We start from the raw sequence: 20026 nt of genomic DNA on the forward strand, positions 1-20026 counted from the left end.
AGAGCCCTATCCACTACTCCACATTGCTGCCTTGGTCCTTGGTCTTTCTCATGATATTTATAATGCACATTTTTATTGCCTGTGTGAAGTACCTTACACTTTTCCCTATTAAATGTCATTTGCCATGTGTCTGCCCAGTTCTGAATGCTGTCGAGATCATTTTGAATGACCTTTGCTGCTGCAACAGTGTTTGCCACTCCTCCTATTTTTTGTGTCGTCTGCAAATTTAACACGTTTGCTTACTATAGCAGAATCTAAATCATTAATATAGATTAGGAATAGCAGATGACCTAATATTGATCCCTGTGGTACACCACTGGTTACCTCGCTCCATTTTGAGGTTTCTTCTCTAATCAGTACTGTTTTCTACATGTTAATCATTCCCTAATTCATGTGCATGCATTTCTTTGCTTTGCAATTATTCATTGTCGATGTTGCATCCTCAAAAAAATCGGTTAGTTAGACACGATTAGTTAGTTAGACACGATCTCCCTTTCCTAAAACCATGCTGACTGTCTCCCAGGATAAGCTACTAACAACCAAACGAGCAAGACGGGCTGAATGGCCTCCTCTCGTTTGTAAATTTTCTTATGTCCTTATGTTCTTATTTTATTTGTGGTCAAGTTAAAACAATCAAACAATTAATATTGGTGGTTATATAGAGAGTAGTTTGAAAAGATTCTAAAAAATATATAGCAGAACTAAAATAATGTAATATAATTAACATTACTTATTTTTCAACTAATATCAACATGATGGAAATTCACTCCAGAAAATATCTCTGTTATTATTATTATTATTATTATTATTATTATTATTATTATTATTATTATTATTATTAATAATAATAATAATAATAATAATATCTTTGCAAAACAGTTTTACAAAGGTGTACTTAAGGGTTAGTTATAGTGTCAAGAAAACGCTACACTTCAATGTAACAAATGTGCAGTCAGCGTATAGTTGTCTTTTGATCGTTCGCCTTTTTATTAAAAAAATTCTACCTAGCTCTAGTATATACACTTTACCGTTCCTTAAAACCATCTGTCTGTATTTAATATAAAACGAATAATTCCATGTGGAGCAAAATGTAACTTTACAAAACATGCACTTTCTCAAAATAGTTAGCAGTTTTTGATGAGCGTCCTCGCGCTTAAAGATAAACAAAACCTGGGCATGCGCAGTACAGGATGAAAACAGTCTGGGCATGCGCATTACGCAAAGTAGAAATATTTGATAGATAGAATAAATTGATGTGACACCGGTACTGTAATTTATTTTCTTAAACAATTTAATTATAGGTTATGTTTGTCACCAATTCCTTGAAGCAACAAATAACAGATCTGTTGTTCTTAACAGTCTCTGAATTTCCACACAATTTGTGTGTTTTTCTCGTTAATACAGGACGCTATTAGTTAAACACAAACGCAAATTTAAAAATATATAAAAGTTTATTAATTTATACAAAAGCAACATGGTATAAAAATAAAACACATCTTCAAACATAAATAATTGAATAAATAGATACAATGAATATTTAAATAAATAGGCAATACTGGTAGGTTACATTTAAAAATGCCGTAACAGCAGTTGAATTTAAATAATTTAACATTTTAACAAATCGCTGCGTCAATAAGTGCAGTAACATTTTTCAGTCATTTTAGTGTATTTCCGCTTTGTCCATGAGCAGCTGAACTTGGGTTAAACTGTTTACTGCTTCTTTTCTTACAATTTCCCAAGCACAAAAACTGTAGTCCTGAAAATGAACAAGGAAAACATATTCAACAAACAGTTAACAAAGCGAGCTTAATATGTAATATTAAATATGTATTTATCAACGAACATACAGACGTAGAAAATTCAGAAGTTTAGAAACTTCGGATAATCCGTTTATACCTGCTATATAGCCCACTGTCAAAACAAATATTACACTTGAAGAAAACACGTTAGTCCCTGTTACACACATGGTTATACTGTTTTAAAGTATTACATGAAAGTATGCTGTGCCCGAGAATATAAAAATACATTCATCCTCACCTTGTCTTTTAAGATATTTTCCAGTTTCTCAAAATACGCCTTTAGCACCAGGTGGCTGCCTTGTGGCTCTCCATCTCCGACCTGCACCTGCACAGATTAGTAAGAAGTCTGATTTAATAATAATAGTACGTAAAAAAATAGTACTTTAAAAAAGAAATCCATCATACAGTGTCTTAATTCCGTTTACAAAGATGTATTTGATGTACAACTCACTTATATAAACTTATATAAAGTTTACGAAGTCTACAGTAATTGTAATAAACGTGCTTGTTTAAAAAAGGGGGATTAGAAATATACGGCCACAGACAAACGCCGAAAGTCTCCCTCTGGCAAATCATTTGAATTCACGTCTAACTGCAGACTGTCTCAGCCGCATCGCGATTTACACACTTGATATTCTGTTTTCAGATACTATACTGTACTTACACATTGTTTTACTCTTTGAATCTGGCGATGAAGGATGTTATGAAAGATATCCAGATTAGTCTTATTCCAAGTTGCAGGCTTCTGCCCACTCAGGAAAATGATGTTGACGTGATTGAGTGCTTCATAAACCGTCATCTTGATGTCTTCAATCTATAGACACATCATGAAACATAAAAAATGTGCAAGAAATAAATACATATATAGCCTATATATAGATCTAATACATGACAACCATCAAAAAGTTTATATATATTATATATATATATATGTATGTATTCTCTATTCGACAGTAGATATATGTCAGCCTTGTACACTAAGCCCTACATACCTTTGAGTCCCCTGTAATCTCATAGGCATCCAGCGGCACTGCAATCGCTACGTTCTCTTTTTTGCATTGCTCAGGAAAATTGCCTCCCTGTACACAAATAATCAAAAATAAATATCAGTTAAATAAACTTAAAGTAAACCGTTAACTGTTCGACAAGTGACTGAATGACCAAGTTCTCGAACGGTCTGTTTATCTTATTTCCATCTTACCAGGTCGATCAGTTGTTGTTTGTGTATTTGAGTCAGGTGTCCGTGCATCTTGCACGTCGTTGGCATTGAGAAAGTCGGCGACCAGAGGCACAGCACGATGCAGCACACAACAAAGACGTTTTCAAAAGCCATTCTGTGATCAGGTCTGGTATGACTAACCTGAAATACAAGAAAATATATAGAATTAAATATATGAAACAGTGCGTAATTTACAATACACAATTCAAAATCTCACCAACATATTACATTAGAATATCTTAAAAGGCACTTACTTCAGTAGGATGTTCAGATGTGTTTCGAAGAATGTTATGCTTCTTAAATTCATGCTGCTGCTGTATTTAAAGGACGAAATCAAAAACGAATAGTATTAAAAAAATTACAGAGAATGATGAAGTTTCGGTTTCGTGTCACTGTCTAAGACGAAGCTGTTGCACGTTTAAACTGCTGTAGTTATCGCAACTTTCCATTAATACGCTTGAGGGAGTATATCGTCCACATTAAGGCAATAAATGTGCTGTTGTGCAAAAAATGAGAGTGTATCAAAGGAATGAGAGTGTATCAAAAAGGAATGAGAGTGTATCAAAAAGAAACCACAGCAATGACAAATTGCTTCTATAAAGTTAGGCTCTATTGTGTAAGTTAAGATATTAACTACGTGCACCAGGGGTACAGTGCTGCGGCGTCGTCAGCGAGCGCCGACACCTCACTTCTCTGGCAGGGAGAGCACCGCTTCTGTACTTCACGTGTGGAATATTTAACTGTTCTGCTCCTATTAATATATAGAGATAGGTATACATGTGCATAATCCATACATATCCATACAAAAAAACCCTTGAGCGATAAATCATGAAAAAGTTTGAATATAGCGTGCCTCTGGTCTAGAGTAATGAGCAAGAGAGTTGAAAGGAACTCGTATCAACGCTGTGCTGAGGTGTCAGCGTTTTACAATTACATGTAATAGTGGAACTGTTCTTATTTTTAGACCGATATATGCACTGTACAAAAACAACGAAAAGACAACTCCATTATATTTCATTTTCTTTATAGGAAACTATTTTTTTTCTGTCTTCCATCATCCAGCCATGTCCAATATCCAACTAAAGACTGATCAAAGGAAGATACATTTGGTGACTGTTTTTGGGGACCGGACGGTGCAGTATGTTAGGTCTATCTGTCATGGCTATAAGATGAAAAGATAGGTTCGCCATATGACTATTAAACAATTAGATTGTTTTGCTGGTCACTGCCTAATTGCTTTGCCTATAGTTTTTTAAAAAAAATATTTTACATAATGGCATATATTATTTCAATATCAATAAATTAATATTGTGTTAAGGCGGTACATTTAATAATTCTGGTTTCTAAAACTGGTATGGAATTTAACCTCTGATGTACTTGTTGAGGAAATGAAACTTTGAAAGTCGTCTTGGTGAAATGGGGAACCGCAATCAACACACTTTCCATTAGAGTGACACCATTATTATTTTTATTCGTCTCTATCAACCTATTTTTATTAGGGAATACAAATAAAGATGAACAGTCTCGCCAGATTTCTGGCAGGTGCGTGGTATAGCACCGGAACCTCCAAACCCCAAATGTTGACAAACGACAGCACTGCAGACCCACTGTTCAAATGTCGATGGCAAATGTTTGAAATGAATATCTTAAATAAACGTTTTCTATGGGACTATAATGTTCATTAACCCCCCCCCCCCCCCCGTCTTACCACGTTCCTTACATACAAATATTATTTGGAACTCCCCGAATTCCCACGATTAAAAAAAAAAACTCTTTCTTGATTCATTGACGTCTAGAAATGTTTTGATCTTCTGTAGTGTTTTTTTTTTTGCGGTAAGACCCTCACAATTCTTTGTGTAAAAAAGTGCCTCCTATATTCTGTTCTGAATGCCCCTTTATCTAATCTCCATTTGTGACTCCTGGTCCTTGTTTCTTTTTTCAGGTCGAAGAAGTCCCCTGCGTCGACATTGTCAATACCTTTTAGAATTTTGAATGCTTGAATCAGATCACCGTATAGTCTTCTTTGTTCAAGACTGAATAGATTCAATTCTTTTAGCCTGTCTGCATACAACATGCCTTTTAAACCCGGGATAATTCTGGTCGCTCTTCTTTGCACTCTTTCTAGAGTAGCAATATCCTTTATGTAACGAGGTGACCAGAACTGAACACAATATTCCAAATGAAGTCTTACTGATGCATTGTAAAGTTTTAACATTACTTCCCTTGATTTGAATTCAACACTTTTCACAATATATCTGAGCATCTTGTTGGCCTTTTTTATAGCTTCTTACAATTGGTACAAGATATAACATTATACATTATTTCACATTATACAGATATCACATTATTTTTACATCCATCCATCCATCCATCCATCCATCCATCCATCCATCCATTATCATTAACCGCTTACAGTGTTGCGGTGAGCCAAAGCCTAACCCGGCATACAAAGGGCGCAAGGCGAGACTACACCCTGGACGGGACGCCAGTCCATCGCAGGGCACCACACACACACACTCACACAGAGGGCAATTTAGAGTGACCAATCAACCTGGACAGCATGTGTTTGGATTCTGGGAGGAAACCGGACTACCTGGAGAAAACCCACACGAACACGAGGAGAACATGCAAACTCCACACAGACAGTACCCTAGGCCGGATTCGAACCTTGGACCCTGGCGCTGTGAGGCAACAGCGCTAACCACTACGCCACCGTGCCACCCATTTTTACATACAATTACCCATTTATACAGTTGGGATTTTACTGGAGCAATCTAGGTAAAGTACCTTGCTCAAGGATACAACAGCAGTGTCCCCCACCTGGGATTGAACCCACGACCCTCCGGTCAAGAGTCCAGAGCCCTAACCACTACTCCACATTGCTGCCTTGGTCCTAGGTCTTTCTCATGATATTTATAATGCACATTTTTATTGCCTGTGTGAAGTACCTTACACTTTTCCCTATTAAATGTCATTTGCCATGTGTCTGCCCAGTTCTGAATGCTGTCGAGATCATTTTGAATGACCTTTGCTGCTGCAACAGTGTTTGCCACTCCTCCTATTTTTTGTGTCGCCTGCAAATTTAACACGTTTGCTTACTATAGCAGAATCTAAATCATTAATGTAGATTAGGAATAGCAGATGACCTAATATTGATCCCTGTGGTACACCACTGGTTACCTCGCCCCATTTTGAGGTTTCTTCTCTAATCAGTACTGTTTTCTACATGTTAATCACTCCCTAATTCATGTGCATACATTTCTTTGCTTTGCAATTATTCATTGTCGATGTTGCATCCTCAAAAAAATCAAGCAGGTTAGTTAGACACGATCTCCCTTTCCTAAAACCATGCTGACTGTCTCCCAGGATAAGCTACTAACAACCAAACGAGCAAGATGGGCTGAATGGCCTCCTCTTGTTTGTAAACTTTCTTATGTTCTTATGTTCTTATTTTATTTGTGGTCAAGTTAAAACAATCAAACAATTAATATTGGTGGTTATATAGAGAGTAGTTTGAAAAGATTCTAAAATATATATAGCAGAACTAAAATAATGTAATATAATTAACATTACTTATTTTTAAACTAATATCAACATGATAGAAATTCACTCCAGAAAATATCGCTATTATTATTATTATTATTATTATTATTATTATTATTATTATTATTATTATTAATAATAATAATAATAATAATAATAATAATAATAATAATAATAATAATAATAATATCTTTGCAAAACAGTTTTACAAAGGTGTACTTAAGGGTTAGTTATAGTGTCAAGAAAACGCTACACTTCAATGTAACAAATGTGCAGTCAGCGTATAGTTGTCTTTTTATCGTTTGCTTTTTTATTTAAAAAATTCTACCTAGCTCTAGTATATACACTTTACCGTTCCTTAAAACCAGCTGTCTGTATTTAATATAAAACGAATAATTCCATGTGGAGCAAAATGTAACTTTACAAAACATGCACTTTCTCAAAATAGTTAGCAGTTTTTGATGAGCGTCCTCGCGCTTAAAGATAAACAAAACCTGGGCATGCGCAGTACAGGATGAAAACAGTCTGGGCATGCGCATTACGCAAAGTAGAAATATTTGATAGATAGAATAAATTGATGTGACACCACTACTGTAATTTATTTTCTTAAACAATTTAATTATAGGTTGTGTTTGTCACCAATTCCTTGAAGCAACAAATAACAGATCTGTTGTTCTTAACAGTCTCTGAATCCGCACAAATTGTGTGTTTTTCTCGTTAATACAGGACGCTATTAGTTAAACACAAACGCAAATTTAAAAATATATAAAAGTTTATTAATTTATACAAAAGCAACATGGTATAAAAATAAAACACATCTTCAAACATAAATAATTGAATAAATAGATACAATGAATATTTAAATAAATAGGCAATACTGGTAGGTTACATTTAAAAATGCCGTAACAGCAGTTGAATTTAAATAATTTAACATTTTAACAAATACACATCGCTGCGTCAATAAGTACAATAACATTTTTTCAGTCATTTTAGTGTATTTCCGCTTTGTCCATGAGCAGCTGAACTTGGGTTAAACTGTTTACTGCTTCTTTTCTTACAATTTCCCAAGCACAAAAACTGTAGTCCTGAAAAGGAACAAGGAAAACATATTCAACAAACAGTTAACAAAGCGAGCTTAATATGTAATATTAAATATGTATTTATCAACGAAAATACAGACGTAGAAAATTCAGAAGCTTAGAAACTTCGGATAATCCGTTTATACCTGCTATATAGCCCACTGTCAAAACAAATATTACACTTGAAGAAAACACGTTAGTCCCTGTTACACACATGGTTATACTGTTTTAAAGTATTACATGAAAGTATGCTGTGCCCGAGAATATAAAAATACATTCATCCTCACCTTGTGTTTTAAGATATTTTCCAGTTTCTCAAAATACGCCTTTAGCACCAGGTGGCTGCCTTGTGGCTCTCCATCTCCGACCTGCACCTGCACAGATTAGTAAGAAGTCTGATTTAATAATAATAGTACGTAAAAAAATAGTACTTTAAAAAAGAAATCCATCATACAGTGTCTTAATTCCGTTTACAAAGATGTATTTGATGTACAACTCACTTATATAAACTTATATAAAGTTTACGAAGTCTACAGTAATTGTAATAAACGTGCTTGTTTAAAAAAGGGGGATTAGAAATATACGGCCACAGACAAACGCCGAAAGTCTCCCTCTGGCAAATCATTTGAATTCACATCTAACTGCAGACTGTCTCAGCCGCATCGCGATTTACACACTTGATATTCTGTTTTCAGGTAATATACTGTACTTACACATTGTTTTACTCTTTGAATCTGGCGATGAAGGATGTTATGAAAGATATCCAGATTAGTCTTATTCCAAGTTGCAGGCTTCTGCCCACTCAGGAAAATGATGTTGACGTGATTGAGTGCTTCATAAACCGTCATCTTGATGTCTTCAATCTATAGACACAACATGAAACATAAACAATGTGCAAGAAATAAATACATATATAGCCTATATATAGATCTAATACATGACAACCATCAAAAAGTTTATATATATATATATATATATATATATATATATATATATATATATATCGAAATAAATACATATATAGCCTATATATAGATCTAATACATGACAACCATCAAAAAGTTTATATATATATATATATATATATATATATATATATATATATATGTATATATGTATTCTCTATTCGACAGTAGATATATGTCAGCCTTGTACACTAAGCCCTACATACCTTTGAGTCCCCTGTAATCTCATAGGCATCCAGCGGCACTGCAATCGCTACGTTCTCTTTTTTGCATTGCTCAGGAAAATTGCCTCCCTGTACACAAATAATCAAAAATAAATATCAGTTAAATAAACTTAAAGTAAACCATTAACTGTTCGACAAGTGAATGAATGACCAAGTTCTCGAACAGTCTGTTTATCTTATTTCCATCTTACCAGGTCGATCAGTTGTTGTTTGTGTATTTGAGTCAGGTGTCCGAGCATCTTGCACGTCGTTGGCATTGAGAAAGTCGGCGACCAGAGGCACAGCACGATGCAGCACACAACAAAGACGTTTTCAAAAGCCATTCTGTGATCAGCTCTGGTATGACTAACCTGAAATACAAGAAAAATATACAATTAAATATGTAAAACAGTGCGTAAATTACAATACACAATTCAAAATCTCACCAACATGTTACATTAGAAGATCTTAAAAGGCACTTACTTCAGTAGGATGTTCAGATGTGTTTCGAAGAATGTTATGCTTCTTAAATTCATGCTGCTGCTGTATTTAAAGGACGAAATCAAAAACGAATAGTATTAAAAAAATTACAGAGAATGATGAAGTTTCGGTTTCGTGTCACTGTCTAAGACGAAGCTGTTGCACGTTTAAACTGCTGTAGTTATCGCAACTTTCCATTAATACGCTTGAGGGTGTATATCGTCCACATTAAGGCAATAAATGTGCTGTTGTGCAAAAAATGAGAGTGTATCAAAGGAATGAGAGTATATCAAAAAGGAATGAGAGTATATCAAAAAGAAACCACAGCAATGGCAAATTGCTTCTATAAAGTTAGGCTCTATTGTGTAAGTTAAGATATTTACTACGTGCACCAGGGGTACAGTGCTGCGGTGTTGTCAGCGAGCGCCGACCCCTCACTTCTCTGGCAGGGAGAGCACCGCTTCCGTACCTCACGTGTGGAATATTTAACTGTTCTGCTCCTATTAATATATAGAGATAGGTATACATGTGCATAATCCATACATATAAGCAAAGAATACAATAGCGGTAAAAAAAAACCTTGAGCGATAAATCATGTAAACGTTTGAATATAGCGTGCCTCTGGTCTAGAGTAATGAGTAAGAGAGTTGAAAGGAACTCGTATCAACGCTGTGCTGAGGTGTCAGCGTTTTACAATTACATGTAATAGTGGAACTGTTCTTATTTTTAGACCGATATATGCACTGTACAAAAACAACGAAAAGACAACTCCATTATATATCATTTTTTTTATAGGAAAATATTTTTTCGGTCTTCCATCATCCAGCCATGTCCAATATCCAACTAAAGACTGATCAAAGGAAGGTACATTTGGTGACTGTTTTTGGGGACCGGACGGTGCAGTATGTTAGGTCTATCTATCATGGCTATAAGATGAAAAGATAGGTTCGCCATATGACTATTAAACAATTAGATTGTTTTGCTGGTCACTGCCTAATTGCTGTGCCCATAGTTTTTAAAAAAATTATTTTACATAATGGCATATATTATTTCAATATCAATAAATTAATATTGTGTTAAGGCGGTACATGTAATAATTCTGGTTTCTAAAACTGGTATGGAATTTTACCTCTGATGTAGTTGTTGTGGAAATGAAACTTTGAAAGTCGTCTTGGTGAAATGGGGAACCGCGATCAACACACTTTCCATTAGAGTGACACCATTATTATTTTTAATAGTCTCTATCAACCTATTTTTCTTAGGGAATACAAATAAAGATGAACAGTCTCGCCATATTTCTGCCAGGTGCGTGGTATAGCACGGAACCTCCAAACCACAAATGTTGACAAACGACAGCACTGCAAATCCACTGTTCAAATGTCGATGGCAAATGTTTGAAATGAATATTTTAATTAAACGTTTTCAATGTGACTATAATGTTCATTAACCACTCCCCCCCCGTCTTACCACGTTTCTTACATACAAATATTATTTGGAACTCCCCGAATTCCCACGATTAAAAAAAAAACGCTTTTTTGATTCATTGACGTCTAGAAAGGTTTTCATTTTCTATTGTGTTTTTATTTTATTTCCGATGATTAATTTATTTTAAAGAGCGCTAAAATATTGATATATGTGTGTGTGTGTACATTCCAACATTTGTTTTCTATCTTACTTACCCCCTCATCACATCACATATTTTAGATATCGCTTTTCCATGTTGGTCTGCAGTGCTATTCATCAGGCGTATATGCAGGGCTGGTGGCTTCTGTGGTATATGATGTAGTCCCGTGCACAAAATACTGTTGGATAATTTTGTTCTCTCAAAAGGCTGTAAGGTTCATTCTCTGCTATAGGGGTACCAGAACGTTGACCATGTTATAAAAGCAAAAATATATGTATTAACAAAACGACTTTTAAACAATACCTATGGATTACAATATATCAGTGACAGAAGAAAATACACGTAAATGTTGTAAAATGAATACATATTCCAAATGTTTTGACTTTCAAACAATCCTTTTAGCTCAAATGTCTTCTTTCACGTCATCATTTTGAAAGATGCTCACATCTTAACTTAAAGTGTACCATGGTAAATGTGCAGCGATTTTACAGTTTTCCAAAGCTTTTTCTATACTGCATTTGCCACAGTTTATCCTGGTTTACCATGTTTTTAATACATATATTTTTAAAAGGACTATGGTTTGAATATCATTTAAAAAATGTGTTATTTGTAAAATGATCTTTGCCTACCTCAATTCTATTGACCAGATTGTTTGTATGTTGCATTGGACTTTTCTTTATACCTATATTCTAGAGAATGGTGCATAATTGCTTTCTCCTCATTTTAAGAACATAAGAACATAAGAAAGTTTACAAACAAGAGGAGGCCATTCGGCCCATCTTGCTTGTTTGCTTATTAGTAGCTTATTGATCCCAGAATCTCATCAAGCAGCTTCTTGAAGGATCCCAGTGTGTCAGCTTCAACAACATTACTGGGGAGTTGGTTCCAGACCCTCACAATTCTTTGTGTAAAAAAGTGCCTCCTATATTCTGTTCTGAATGCCCCTTTATCTAATCTCCATTTGTGACCCCTGGTCCTTGTTTCTTTTTTCAGGTCGAAGAAGTCCCCTGGGTCGACATTGTCAATACCTTTTAGAATTTTGAATGCTTGAATCAGATCACCGCATAGTCTTCTTTGTTCAAGACTGAATAGATTCCTGGTGGGGGGACACTGCTGTTGTACCCTTGAGCAAGGTACTTTACCTAGATTGCTCCTGTAAAAACCCAACTGTATAAATGGGTAATTGTATGTGAAATAATGTATAATGTGATATCTTGTAACAATTGTAAGTCGCACTGGATAAGGGCGTCTGCTAAGAAATAAATAATAATAATAATAATAATAATAAGTGCAGTACCATTTTTCATTCATTTTAGTGTATTTCCGCTTTGTCCATGAGCAGCTGAACTTGGGTTAAACTGTTTACTGCTTCTTTTCTTACAATTTCCCAAGCACAAAAACTGTAGTCCTGAAAAGGAACAAGGAAAACATATTCAACAAACAGTTAATAAAGCAAGCTTAATATTTAATATTAGATATGTATTTATCAACGAACATACAGACGTAGAAAATTCAGAAGCTTAGAAACTTTGGATAGTCTGTTTATACCTGCTGTATAGCCCACTGTCAAAACAAATATTACACTTGAAGAAAATACGTTAGTCCCTGTTACACACATGGTTATACTGTTTTAAAGTATTACATGAAAGTATGCTGTGCCCGAGAATATAAAAATACATTCATCCTCACCTTGTCTTTTAAAATATTTTCCAGTTTCTCAAAATACGCCTTTAGCACCAGGTGGCTGCCTTGTGGCTCTCCATCTCCCACCTGCACCTGCACAGATTAGTAAGAAGTCTGATTTAATAATAATAGTACGTAAAAAAAAATCAATTATACTGTGTCTTAATTCCGTTTACAAAGATGTATTTGGTGTACAACTTATATAAAGTTTACGAATTCTGCAGTAATTGTAATAAACGTGCTTGCTTGAAAAATGGGGAATAGAAATATACGGCCACAGACAAACGCCGAAAGTCTCTCTCTGGCAAATTATTTGAATTCACTTCTAACTGCGATTTACACACTTCATATACTGTTTTCAGGTAATATACTGTACTTACACATTGTTTTACTCTTTGAATCTGGCGATGAAGGATGTTATGAAATTTCTGCAGATCAGTCTTATTCCAAGTTGCAGGCTTCTGCCCACTCAGGAAAATGATATTGACGTGATTGAGTGCTTCATAAATCGTCATCTTGATGTCTTCAGTCTATAGACACAACATGAAAACATGAAACATAAAACATGTGCAATAAATAAATACATAGCCTATATATAGATCTAATACATGACAACCATATATATATATATATATATATATATATATATATATATATATATATATATATATATATATATATATATATATATATATATATATATATATACATACATACACAGTCAAACCCATTTACAACGTACCTGGGATATAACGTACACACTGATATAAAGAACCAGTATAATGGAACCGAATAAAATCGTATTAAATCCTGTTTAAATGTTCCTTTTAGTATGTACTCTGATAGTGCATACTTCCTGTTATTACGCACGCACCGCGATGGCACGCAGTGGTCTGTGCTGCACATATTGCGTACCCGTAGGCCTACTTCTTGCTGTTTGAACTTGACCTTGCTGTCAGTAATTAATGCAGTATTATCATGGCCAGCGCTAAACGATCGTCAATTTCACTCAAGGACAAACTGTACATTATTGGAGAAATCTTAAAGAGACGAAAGCAGTCAGAATTATGTTGACAAAGAGCTCAAGTTTAAAAAGCAGCAGTAACTGAGGTAGTCGTCTAAGGCCTTGTCCACATTAGAGCAAAAAAATCGACAACCGAGTTCAAAACCGATTTATCTGAACCCTTGCCCATCAGTGTTGGATTGCCGTAATGAAACCCGGTTATTTTAACCTTAACCTGATGTTGTTGTTAAAAAAAAAAACACTTCGCTGGATGACTGTATCCCAGAAACCACTGTAATGTATACACGTTCTTTCTTTTTTTCCCATCGTAAATGTTTTGTTTATTTTCATTGAAGACGGGAGCAGAACGGAAGAGCTACGAGAACGTGCCTAGTAATCACGAGGAGAATAATTAAAAGTTGAAATAAAGACCTTCAACTTGCTAATATATAATGTGATCTAAGATAATTGAATGTTTTGGGCACATTTTAAGTTTTGTGTACTACAGTATATTAGCATATCAGTGTGGTGGTGGGCAGCAATGTGGAGTAGTGGTTAGGGCTCTGAACTCTTGACCGGAGGGTCGTGGCTTCCATCTTAGGTGGGGGATACTGCTGCTGTACCCTTGAGCAAGGTACTTTACCTAGACTGCTCCAGTAAAGACCCAACTGTATAAATGGATAATTGCATGTAAAAATAATGTGTACAAAAATAATGTAATTGTATGTAAAAATGATCTTGTAACAAATGTAAGTCGCCCTGGATAAGTGCGTCTGCTAAGAAATAAATAATAATATCTAACTGTACCAATGGAATATGACAAGAATATTATTATTTATTTCTTAGCAGATAAGCTCATCCAGGACGACTTACAATTGTTACAAGATATCACATTATACACCTGTCACATTATTTTTTTTACATACAATTACCCATTTATACAGTTGGGTTTTTACTAGAGCAATCTAGGTAAAGTACCTTGCTCAAGGATGCAACAGCAGTGTCCCCCACCTGGGATTGAATCCACGACCCTCCAGTCAAGAGTTCAGAGCCCTAACCACTACTCCACACTGTTGCCTCCTGTATTTGAATTCGGTTTTATCTTTATTCTCGTCTCAGGTAACCAGGGGGATTACGACAACGTACTAAAGCAAAGCACTAGGGAATATCGGAGGATACTGTGTAACCAGACTCGATCATGGTTCACAACCAGATTACAGTTAAACCAGTTTATCTAACCCAGTTATGCCGACAACCAAGTTCGAGACTACCTCCTGAGTAGGTTTCAAAGTCGGTTGTTATGAACCGTGTTAAGTGTGGATGCAAATCGATTTAAACATTGTTAAACAGGTTTGAACCCTTAACTCGGATCTAAAATGCTAATGTGGCCAGGGCCTAAAGACTTCTTAAAACAGTGTACAGCCAATGATTACTGTACCTGAACTTACAGTTTATACGGTAATGTTTATTCACTTGTATATTATTATTATTATTATTATTATTATTATTATTATTATTATTATTATTATTATTATTATTATTATTTCTATAATTTATTATTACTGTACAGTATTTTTTTAATTAATTCGTTTAATTTACTAAATACAATACAGTATTATTCAACATTAATTACATGTTTTTTGTTATTTTTTATAATTAATTTAGCTGACCATCTTTATCCAAGGCAACACAGAATTACTGTATTAAATAATTGAAATACAGAATGTTACATACTGTATAGTAATGTACAGTACTATTTACATGTTACATTGTTTTATGTTTGTTCTTCAGTAATAAACCTTTATACCACATACATTGTATATGTACATTAATCAATTAGTACTGTACTAGGTTTTGATTTATGTGCTGATTTGGCAGGTATGTGCATGTACCTGGTTATTACATACCTTGGTTATAACATATCTGTTTTTACGGTCCGAAGGTAGTACATTGTATCACAGTTTCACTAATATATATATATATATATATATATATATATATATATATATATATATATATATATATATATATATATATATATATATATACACACTGAGTGTACAAAACATTAGGAACACCTTCCTAATATTGAGTTGCACCCCATTTTGCCCTCAGAACAGCCTCAATTCATCGGGGCATGGACTCTACAAGGTGTCGAAAGCCTTCCACAGGGATGCTGGCTCATGTTGACTCCAATGCTTCCCACAGCTGTGTCAAGTTGGCTGGTAGTGGATCTCTACTCTGAATAGCTTGTTCCATCTCATCCCACAGATGCTCAATTGGATTAAGATCTGGTGACTGGGCAGGCCACTGCAGTAAGCTGAATTCACTGTCATGTTCATGGAAAAATTCCTGGACAATCGTAGCCTTGTGGCATGGGGCATTATTCTGCTGAGAAAATCCATTAGCAGATGGATACACTGCTGCCATGAAGGGATGCACCTGATTGGCAATGATGTTCAGATATCCTGTGGCATTCAAACGTTGCTCCACTTTTATCAAGGGGCCCAATGTGTGCCATGAAAACACACCCCACACCATCACACCACCATCACCAGCTTGCAATGTTGACATGCGGCATGATGGATGCATGTACTCATGTGGTTTTCTCCATACCCTAGTCTTCCCATCAGTGTGAAACAGCAGGAACCGGGATTCATCAGACCAGGCAATGTTTTTCCAATCCTCCAGTGTCCAGTGTTTCCGTTTCTTAGCCCACTGCAACCGTAGTTTCTTGTGTTTTGCGATAGGTCATCGGCTGCCATACCCCATTCGTGTCAAGGTACGACGAGTTGTGCATTCTTTTATGGGTCTTTCGCCACCAATGTTATAATGGACTGTCAGTTGACTAACTGTAGCCCGCCTGTTGTCTGCACAATTCGTGTCAGCCTCCTTTGGCCTCTTTCATCAATGAGCCGTTTTCGACCACTGGCATGCCGTTGGCTGGATGTTCTTTGGGTGGTGGACCATCCTTGATACACACGGGAAACTGTTGAGCATGAAAAACCTAGCAGCGTTGCAGTTCTTGACACACTCAAACCGGCCCGCCTGGCACCTACTACCATACCCCGTTCAAAGGCACGCAAATCGTTTGTCTTGCCCATATACCCTCTGAATGGCACACATACACAATCCATGTCTCAATTGTATCAAGGCTTAAAAATCCTTCTTTAACCACTGATTGAAGTGGATTTAACAGGTTACATCAATAAGGGATCATAGCGTTCACCTGGATTCACCTTGTCAGTCCATTTCATGGAAAGAGCAGGTGTTCCTAATGTTTTGTACACTCAGTGTGTATATATATATATATATATATATATATATATATATATATATATATATATATATATATATATATATATATATATATATAGTTTTTATAAACCCAATTTTAAAATATTTAAAATAAAATTGGAAACATTCCAAGAAGACGAGGAAAAGAAGCATCAGTAGGCTATTTTATGATATAACGTGACTGATGTTGCCTATATGCTTAAACTGCATGCGAAAACAGTTCATTACCCAGGCAGCTAAAGTGTATTCTCTATTCGACAGTAGATATATGTCAGCCTTGTACACTAAGCCCTACATACCTTTGAGTCCCCTGTAATCTCATAGGCATCCAGCGGCACTGCAATCGCTACGTTCTCTTTTTTGCATTGCTCAGGAAAATTGCCTCCCTGTACACAAATAATCAAAAATAAATATCAGTTAAATAAACTTAAAGTAAACCATTAACTGTTCGACAAGTGACTGAATGACCAAGTTCTCGAACGGTCTGTTTATCTTATTTCCATCTTACCAGGTCGATCAGTTGTTGTTTGTGTATTTGAGTCAGGTGTCCGAGCATCTTGCACCTCGTTGGCATTGAGAAAGTCGGCGACCAGAGGCACAGCACGATGCAGCACACAACAAAGACGTTTTCAAAAGCCATTCTGTGATCAGCTCTGGTATGACTAACCTGAAATACAAGAAAAAATATACAATTAAATATATGAAACAGTGCGTAATTTACAATACACAATTCAAAATCTCACCAACATGTTACATTAGAATATCTTAAAAGACACTTACTTCAGTAGGATGTTCAGATGTGTTTCGAAGAATGTTATGCTTCTTAAATTCACGCTGCTGATGTATTTAAAGGACGAAATCAAAAACAAATAGTATTTAAAAAATTACAGAAAATGGTGAAGTTTCGAGTTCTTTCTTTTTTCGTGTCATTGTCTAAGACGAAGCTGTTCTGTGGATATCTCAACAGTGTTGCACGTCTAAACTGCTGTAGTTACCGCAACCCATTAATACGCTTGAGGGTGTCTCTCGTCCACATTATGCCAATAAATGTGCTGTGCAAAAAAGGAAAGGTACAAAAAGAACTTTTAAGGAATGAGGGTGTATCAAAAACAAACCACAGCAATAGCAAATTGCTTCTATTAAGTAGACCCTATTGTGTAATTTAAGATATTAACACATGCGCACGGTACAAAAACAACGAAAACACAACTCTTGGCGCAATCAACACACTTTCCATTAGAGTGATACCATTATTATTTTTCATAGTCATTATCAAACTATTTTTCCTAGGGAATACAAATAAAGATGAACAATCTCGCCAGATTTCACCAGGTGCGATTTAGAGTTGTCTACTTTTGGGATGTAATTGTTTTGCCTTTTTCTGTGGATGTTTTCTCGATTTTACTCCAATCTGCTTCTGTTAGTCTCTGTTTCATACTCTCATCGTTTGCTTTTCTAAAATTGTAAACCTTAGCTTTAGTCATTACTTTTTGTGTTTTAAAAATCTCCTCAAATGAAACCTATTAAGTGTTTCTATTGGACAACCAATTATAATAACCAATATTGTATTGGTTAATAACATAATGATGTTTCATAACAGTTTCACACACTTACACAAAAACATTTTTCATGTTTCCTTGACATGAGTGACATAAGTTTGCTACGATATGGATGAGCTTCCGAAGCAGCCTGAAGGAGAAGCTCTCTGCACTGCGTGTGCTATCCCTGCACTGTGGATAGAAAGTGCTGACAATCAAGTACCGAACATAAAGGAGTTTCGTGACATTAATGTGCCAAAGATTACCAGTCCATAAACGCTAGTAATTCTCCATATGAAGGGTATTACTGCAATTATATTTCAATTTGTATTTAGTTGTATGCATTTTTTTTCTACGGAGGGAAAATATTCAAGATAAATAATGAAGAGGCAGCAAATATGTGATGTGATATCTAAAGGGTTAAGGACAATTGTGTGGTGTTCTGAGCACAGTACGTTCTCGTGTGGTATTCTGAGCACAGTGCGTTATCGTGTGGTTCTGAGCATAGTGCGTTCTAATGAGAACTACTTGAATGTGTTTCTCAAGAGATAAAAGGGATATAGTTAGGACGCTGTTATGTCTACTTTGAGGCGAAACTGCTTAATTAAAAAACAACCCCTTATAAGGGAATCTTCATCTTTGAGAAAGTTCTAGAAAGTTCTATAATCATGCTGACGTGTTAATTTGCCTATTGTTGCTACGGTAATCCTGTATAAATATTGTGCTACCTTGTCAGTAATCAAGAGAGAGTGTGTTCATGTGACAGCTGCTGCTCTTCCCTTGCGCGCATTGTAACAAAGCTTCTTGAACAGCTACCGAATGGAGTCATCGGGATTTTGCCTACTACAATAACATGAAGATGGAGTATGAAAAATTGCGTTTTTTTTCTGGTATGTGGTCGCATTTTTCAAACAATAGTGCAAAACAACTACTTGGCATACGCTGCAGCCGTGATGCTCAGACCCCGGCATTTTACATGTGCTGAAGATCTTGTTTGCCACGCGGCTTCCGGAAAATCGCTTGAGCGAAAACGTGGCCGCGCACAGTGGTCAGCTTTTCAGAGCTTTTTGACAGCGAAAAGTGTAGCCTGTTATCAGCAAAAAATATTTAGGGTCGTGTAGAAAGCATAGGGTTGGTCGGGTAACCGAAACCATACATGTTTTTTTTTTTATTATTTTTTTTATTTGACATTATTATTTGTCAGATAATTGGCTGACGAATAATAAAGCGCGTTCATTTCTTTCGTGTTATTTTTTATTTTGAATCGTTATTGCACATATTTGTTTTACTTATTATTCGTCATCCAATCGACGCCCCCTGTGCGGCCGCACTGCTCGCACCAACCTTGGTACGGCCCTGTTCTATCTGTCTGTTTAAATGAGGGAACACAATCACATGTACAAATGTGAAAATAATGTAGATTCCAAGAGCTTAAATCTACATATTGTTTGAGCGCAATGTTAAGGTCTGTAGCAACTTATGAACACAACTAATGGTTGTGAAATGTATATATTTAAAGCAAGCACACATCAGTAGCCTATCCAATGTTTTCTTGCTTCATATTGTACTGTAGGTTATTCCGCTATCAGTGTA

The 20026-nt window shown here is 35.6% G+C and overlaps 3 protein-coding genes across 3 annotated transcripts; all 3 read right to left on the bottom strand.

Moving 5' to 3' along the window:
* Positions 1-1660: 1660 nt before the first annotated feature.
* On the bottom strand, positions 1661-3132 carry LOC131701986 (interferon a3-like). The gene is made up of 5 exons (XM_059003243.1): positions 3001-3132; positions 2792-2878; positions 2464-2613; positions 2038-2124; positions 1661-1756 (listed from the first exon to the last, which is right to left on the bottom strand). The coding sequence occupies exons 1-5, from the start codon at positions 3130-3132 to the stop codon at positions 1661-1663; spliced, it is 552 nt and encodes a 183-aa protein (XP_058859226.1).
* A 4418-nt stretch (positions 3133-7550) lies between these two features.
* LOC131701985 (interferon a3-like) lies at positions 7551-9152 on the bottom strand. Its single transcript, XM_059003242.1, has 5 exons — positions 9021-9152; positions 8812-8898; positions 8354-8503; positions 7928-8014; positions 7551-7646 (listed from the first exon to the last, which is right to left on the bottom strand). The coding sequence occupies exons 1-5, from the start codon at positions 9150-9152 to the stop codon at positions 7551-7553; spliced, it is 552 nt and encodes a 183-aa protein (XP_058859225.1).
* Positions 9153-12224: 3072 nt separating this feature from the next.
* On the bottom strand, positions 12225-17535 carry LOC131701981 (interferon a3-like). Its single transcript, XM_059003206.1, has 5 exons — positions 17404-17535; positions 17195-17281; positions 12976-13125; positions 12602-12688; positions 12225-12320 (listed from the first exon to the last, which is right to left on the bottom strand). The coding sequence occupies exons 1-5, from the start codon at positions 17533-17535 to the stop codon at positions 12225-12227; spliced, it is 552 nt and encodes a 183-aa protein (XP_058859189.1).
* Between the last annotated feature and the right edge of the window lie 2491 nt (positions 17536-20026).

The sequence above is a fragment of the Acipenser ruthenus genome, chromosome 28, assembly GCF_902713425.1.
Source record: "Acipenser ruthenus chromosome 28, fAciRut3.2 maternal haplotype, whole genome shotgun sequence".
NCBI classification, from domain to species: Eukaryota; Metazoa; Chordata; class Actinopteri; order Acipenseriformes; family Acipenseridae; genus Acipenser; species Acipenser ruthenus.

Bases quoted from the DNA above. Each gene is read 5' to 3' on its own strand.
- LOC131701986 (XM_059003243.1), bottom strand. From the start codon at position 3,132: ATGGCTTTTGAAAACGTCTTTGTTGTGTGCTGCATCGTGCTGTGCCTC. The intron at 2,614-2,791 runs GTATGTAGGGCT...ATGTGTCTATAG, and splicing joins AGATTACAGGGGACTCAAAG to ATTGAAGACATCAAGATGAC. The intron at 1,757-2,037 runs GTGAGGATGAAT...GTTCATTTTCAG, and splicing joins AAAATATCTTAAAAGACAAG to GACTACAGTTTTTGTGCTTG.
- LOC131701985 (XM_059003242.1), bottom strand. From the start codon at position 9,152: ATGGCTTTTGAAAACGTCTTTGTTGTGTGCTGCATCGTGCTGTGCCTC. The intron at 8,504-8,811 runs GTATGTAGGGCT...TTGTGTCTATAG, and splicing joins AGATTACAGGGGACTCAAAG to ATTGAAGACATCAAGATGAC. The intron at 8,015-8,353 runs GTAAGTACAGTA...TAATCTGTGCAG, and splicing joins TTCAAAGAGTAAAACAATGT to GTGCAGGTCGGAGATGGAGA.
- LOC131701981 (XM_059003206.1), bottom strand. From the start codon at position 17,535: ATGGCTTTTGAAAACGTCTTTGTTGTGTGCTGCATCGTGCTGTGCCTC. The intron at 13,126-17,194 runs GTATGTAGGGCT...TTGTGTCTATAG, and splicing joins AGATTACAGGGGACTCAAAG to ACTGAAGACATCAAGATGAC. The intron at 12,321-12,601 runs GTGAGGATGAAT...GTTCCTTTTCAG, and splicing joins AAAATATTTTAAAAGACAAG to GACTACAGTTTTTGTGCTTG.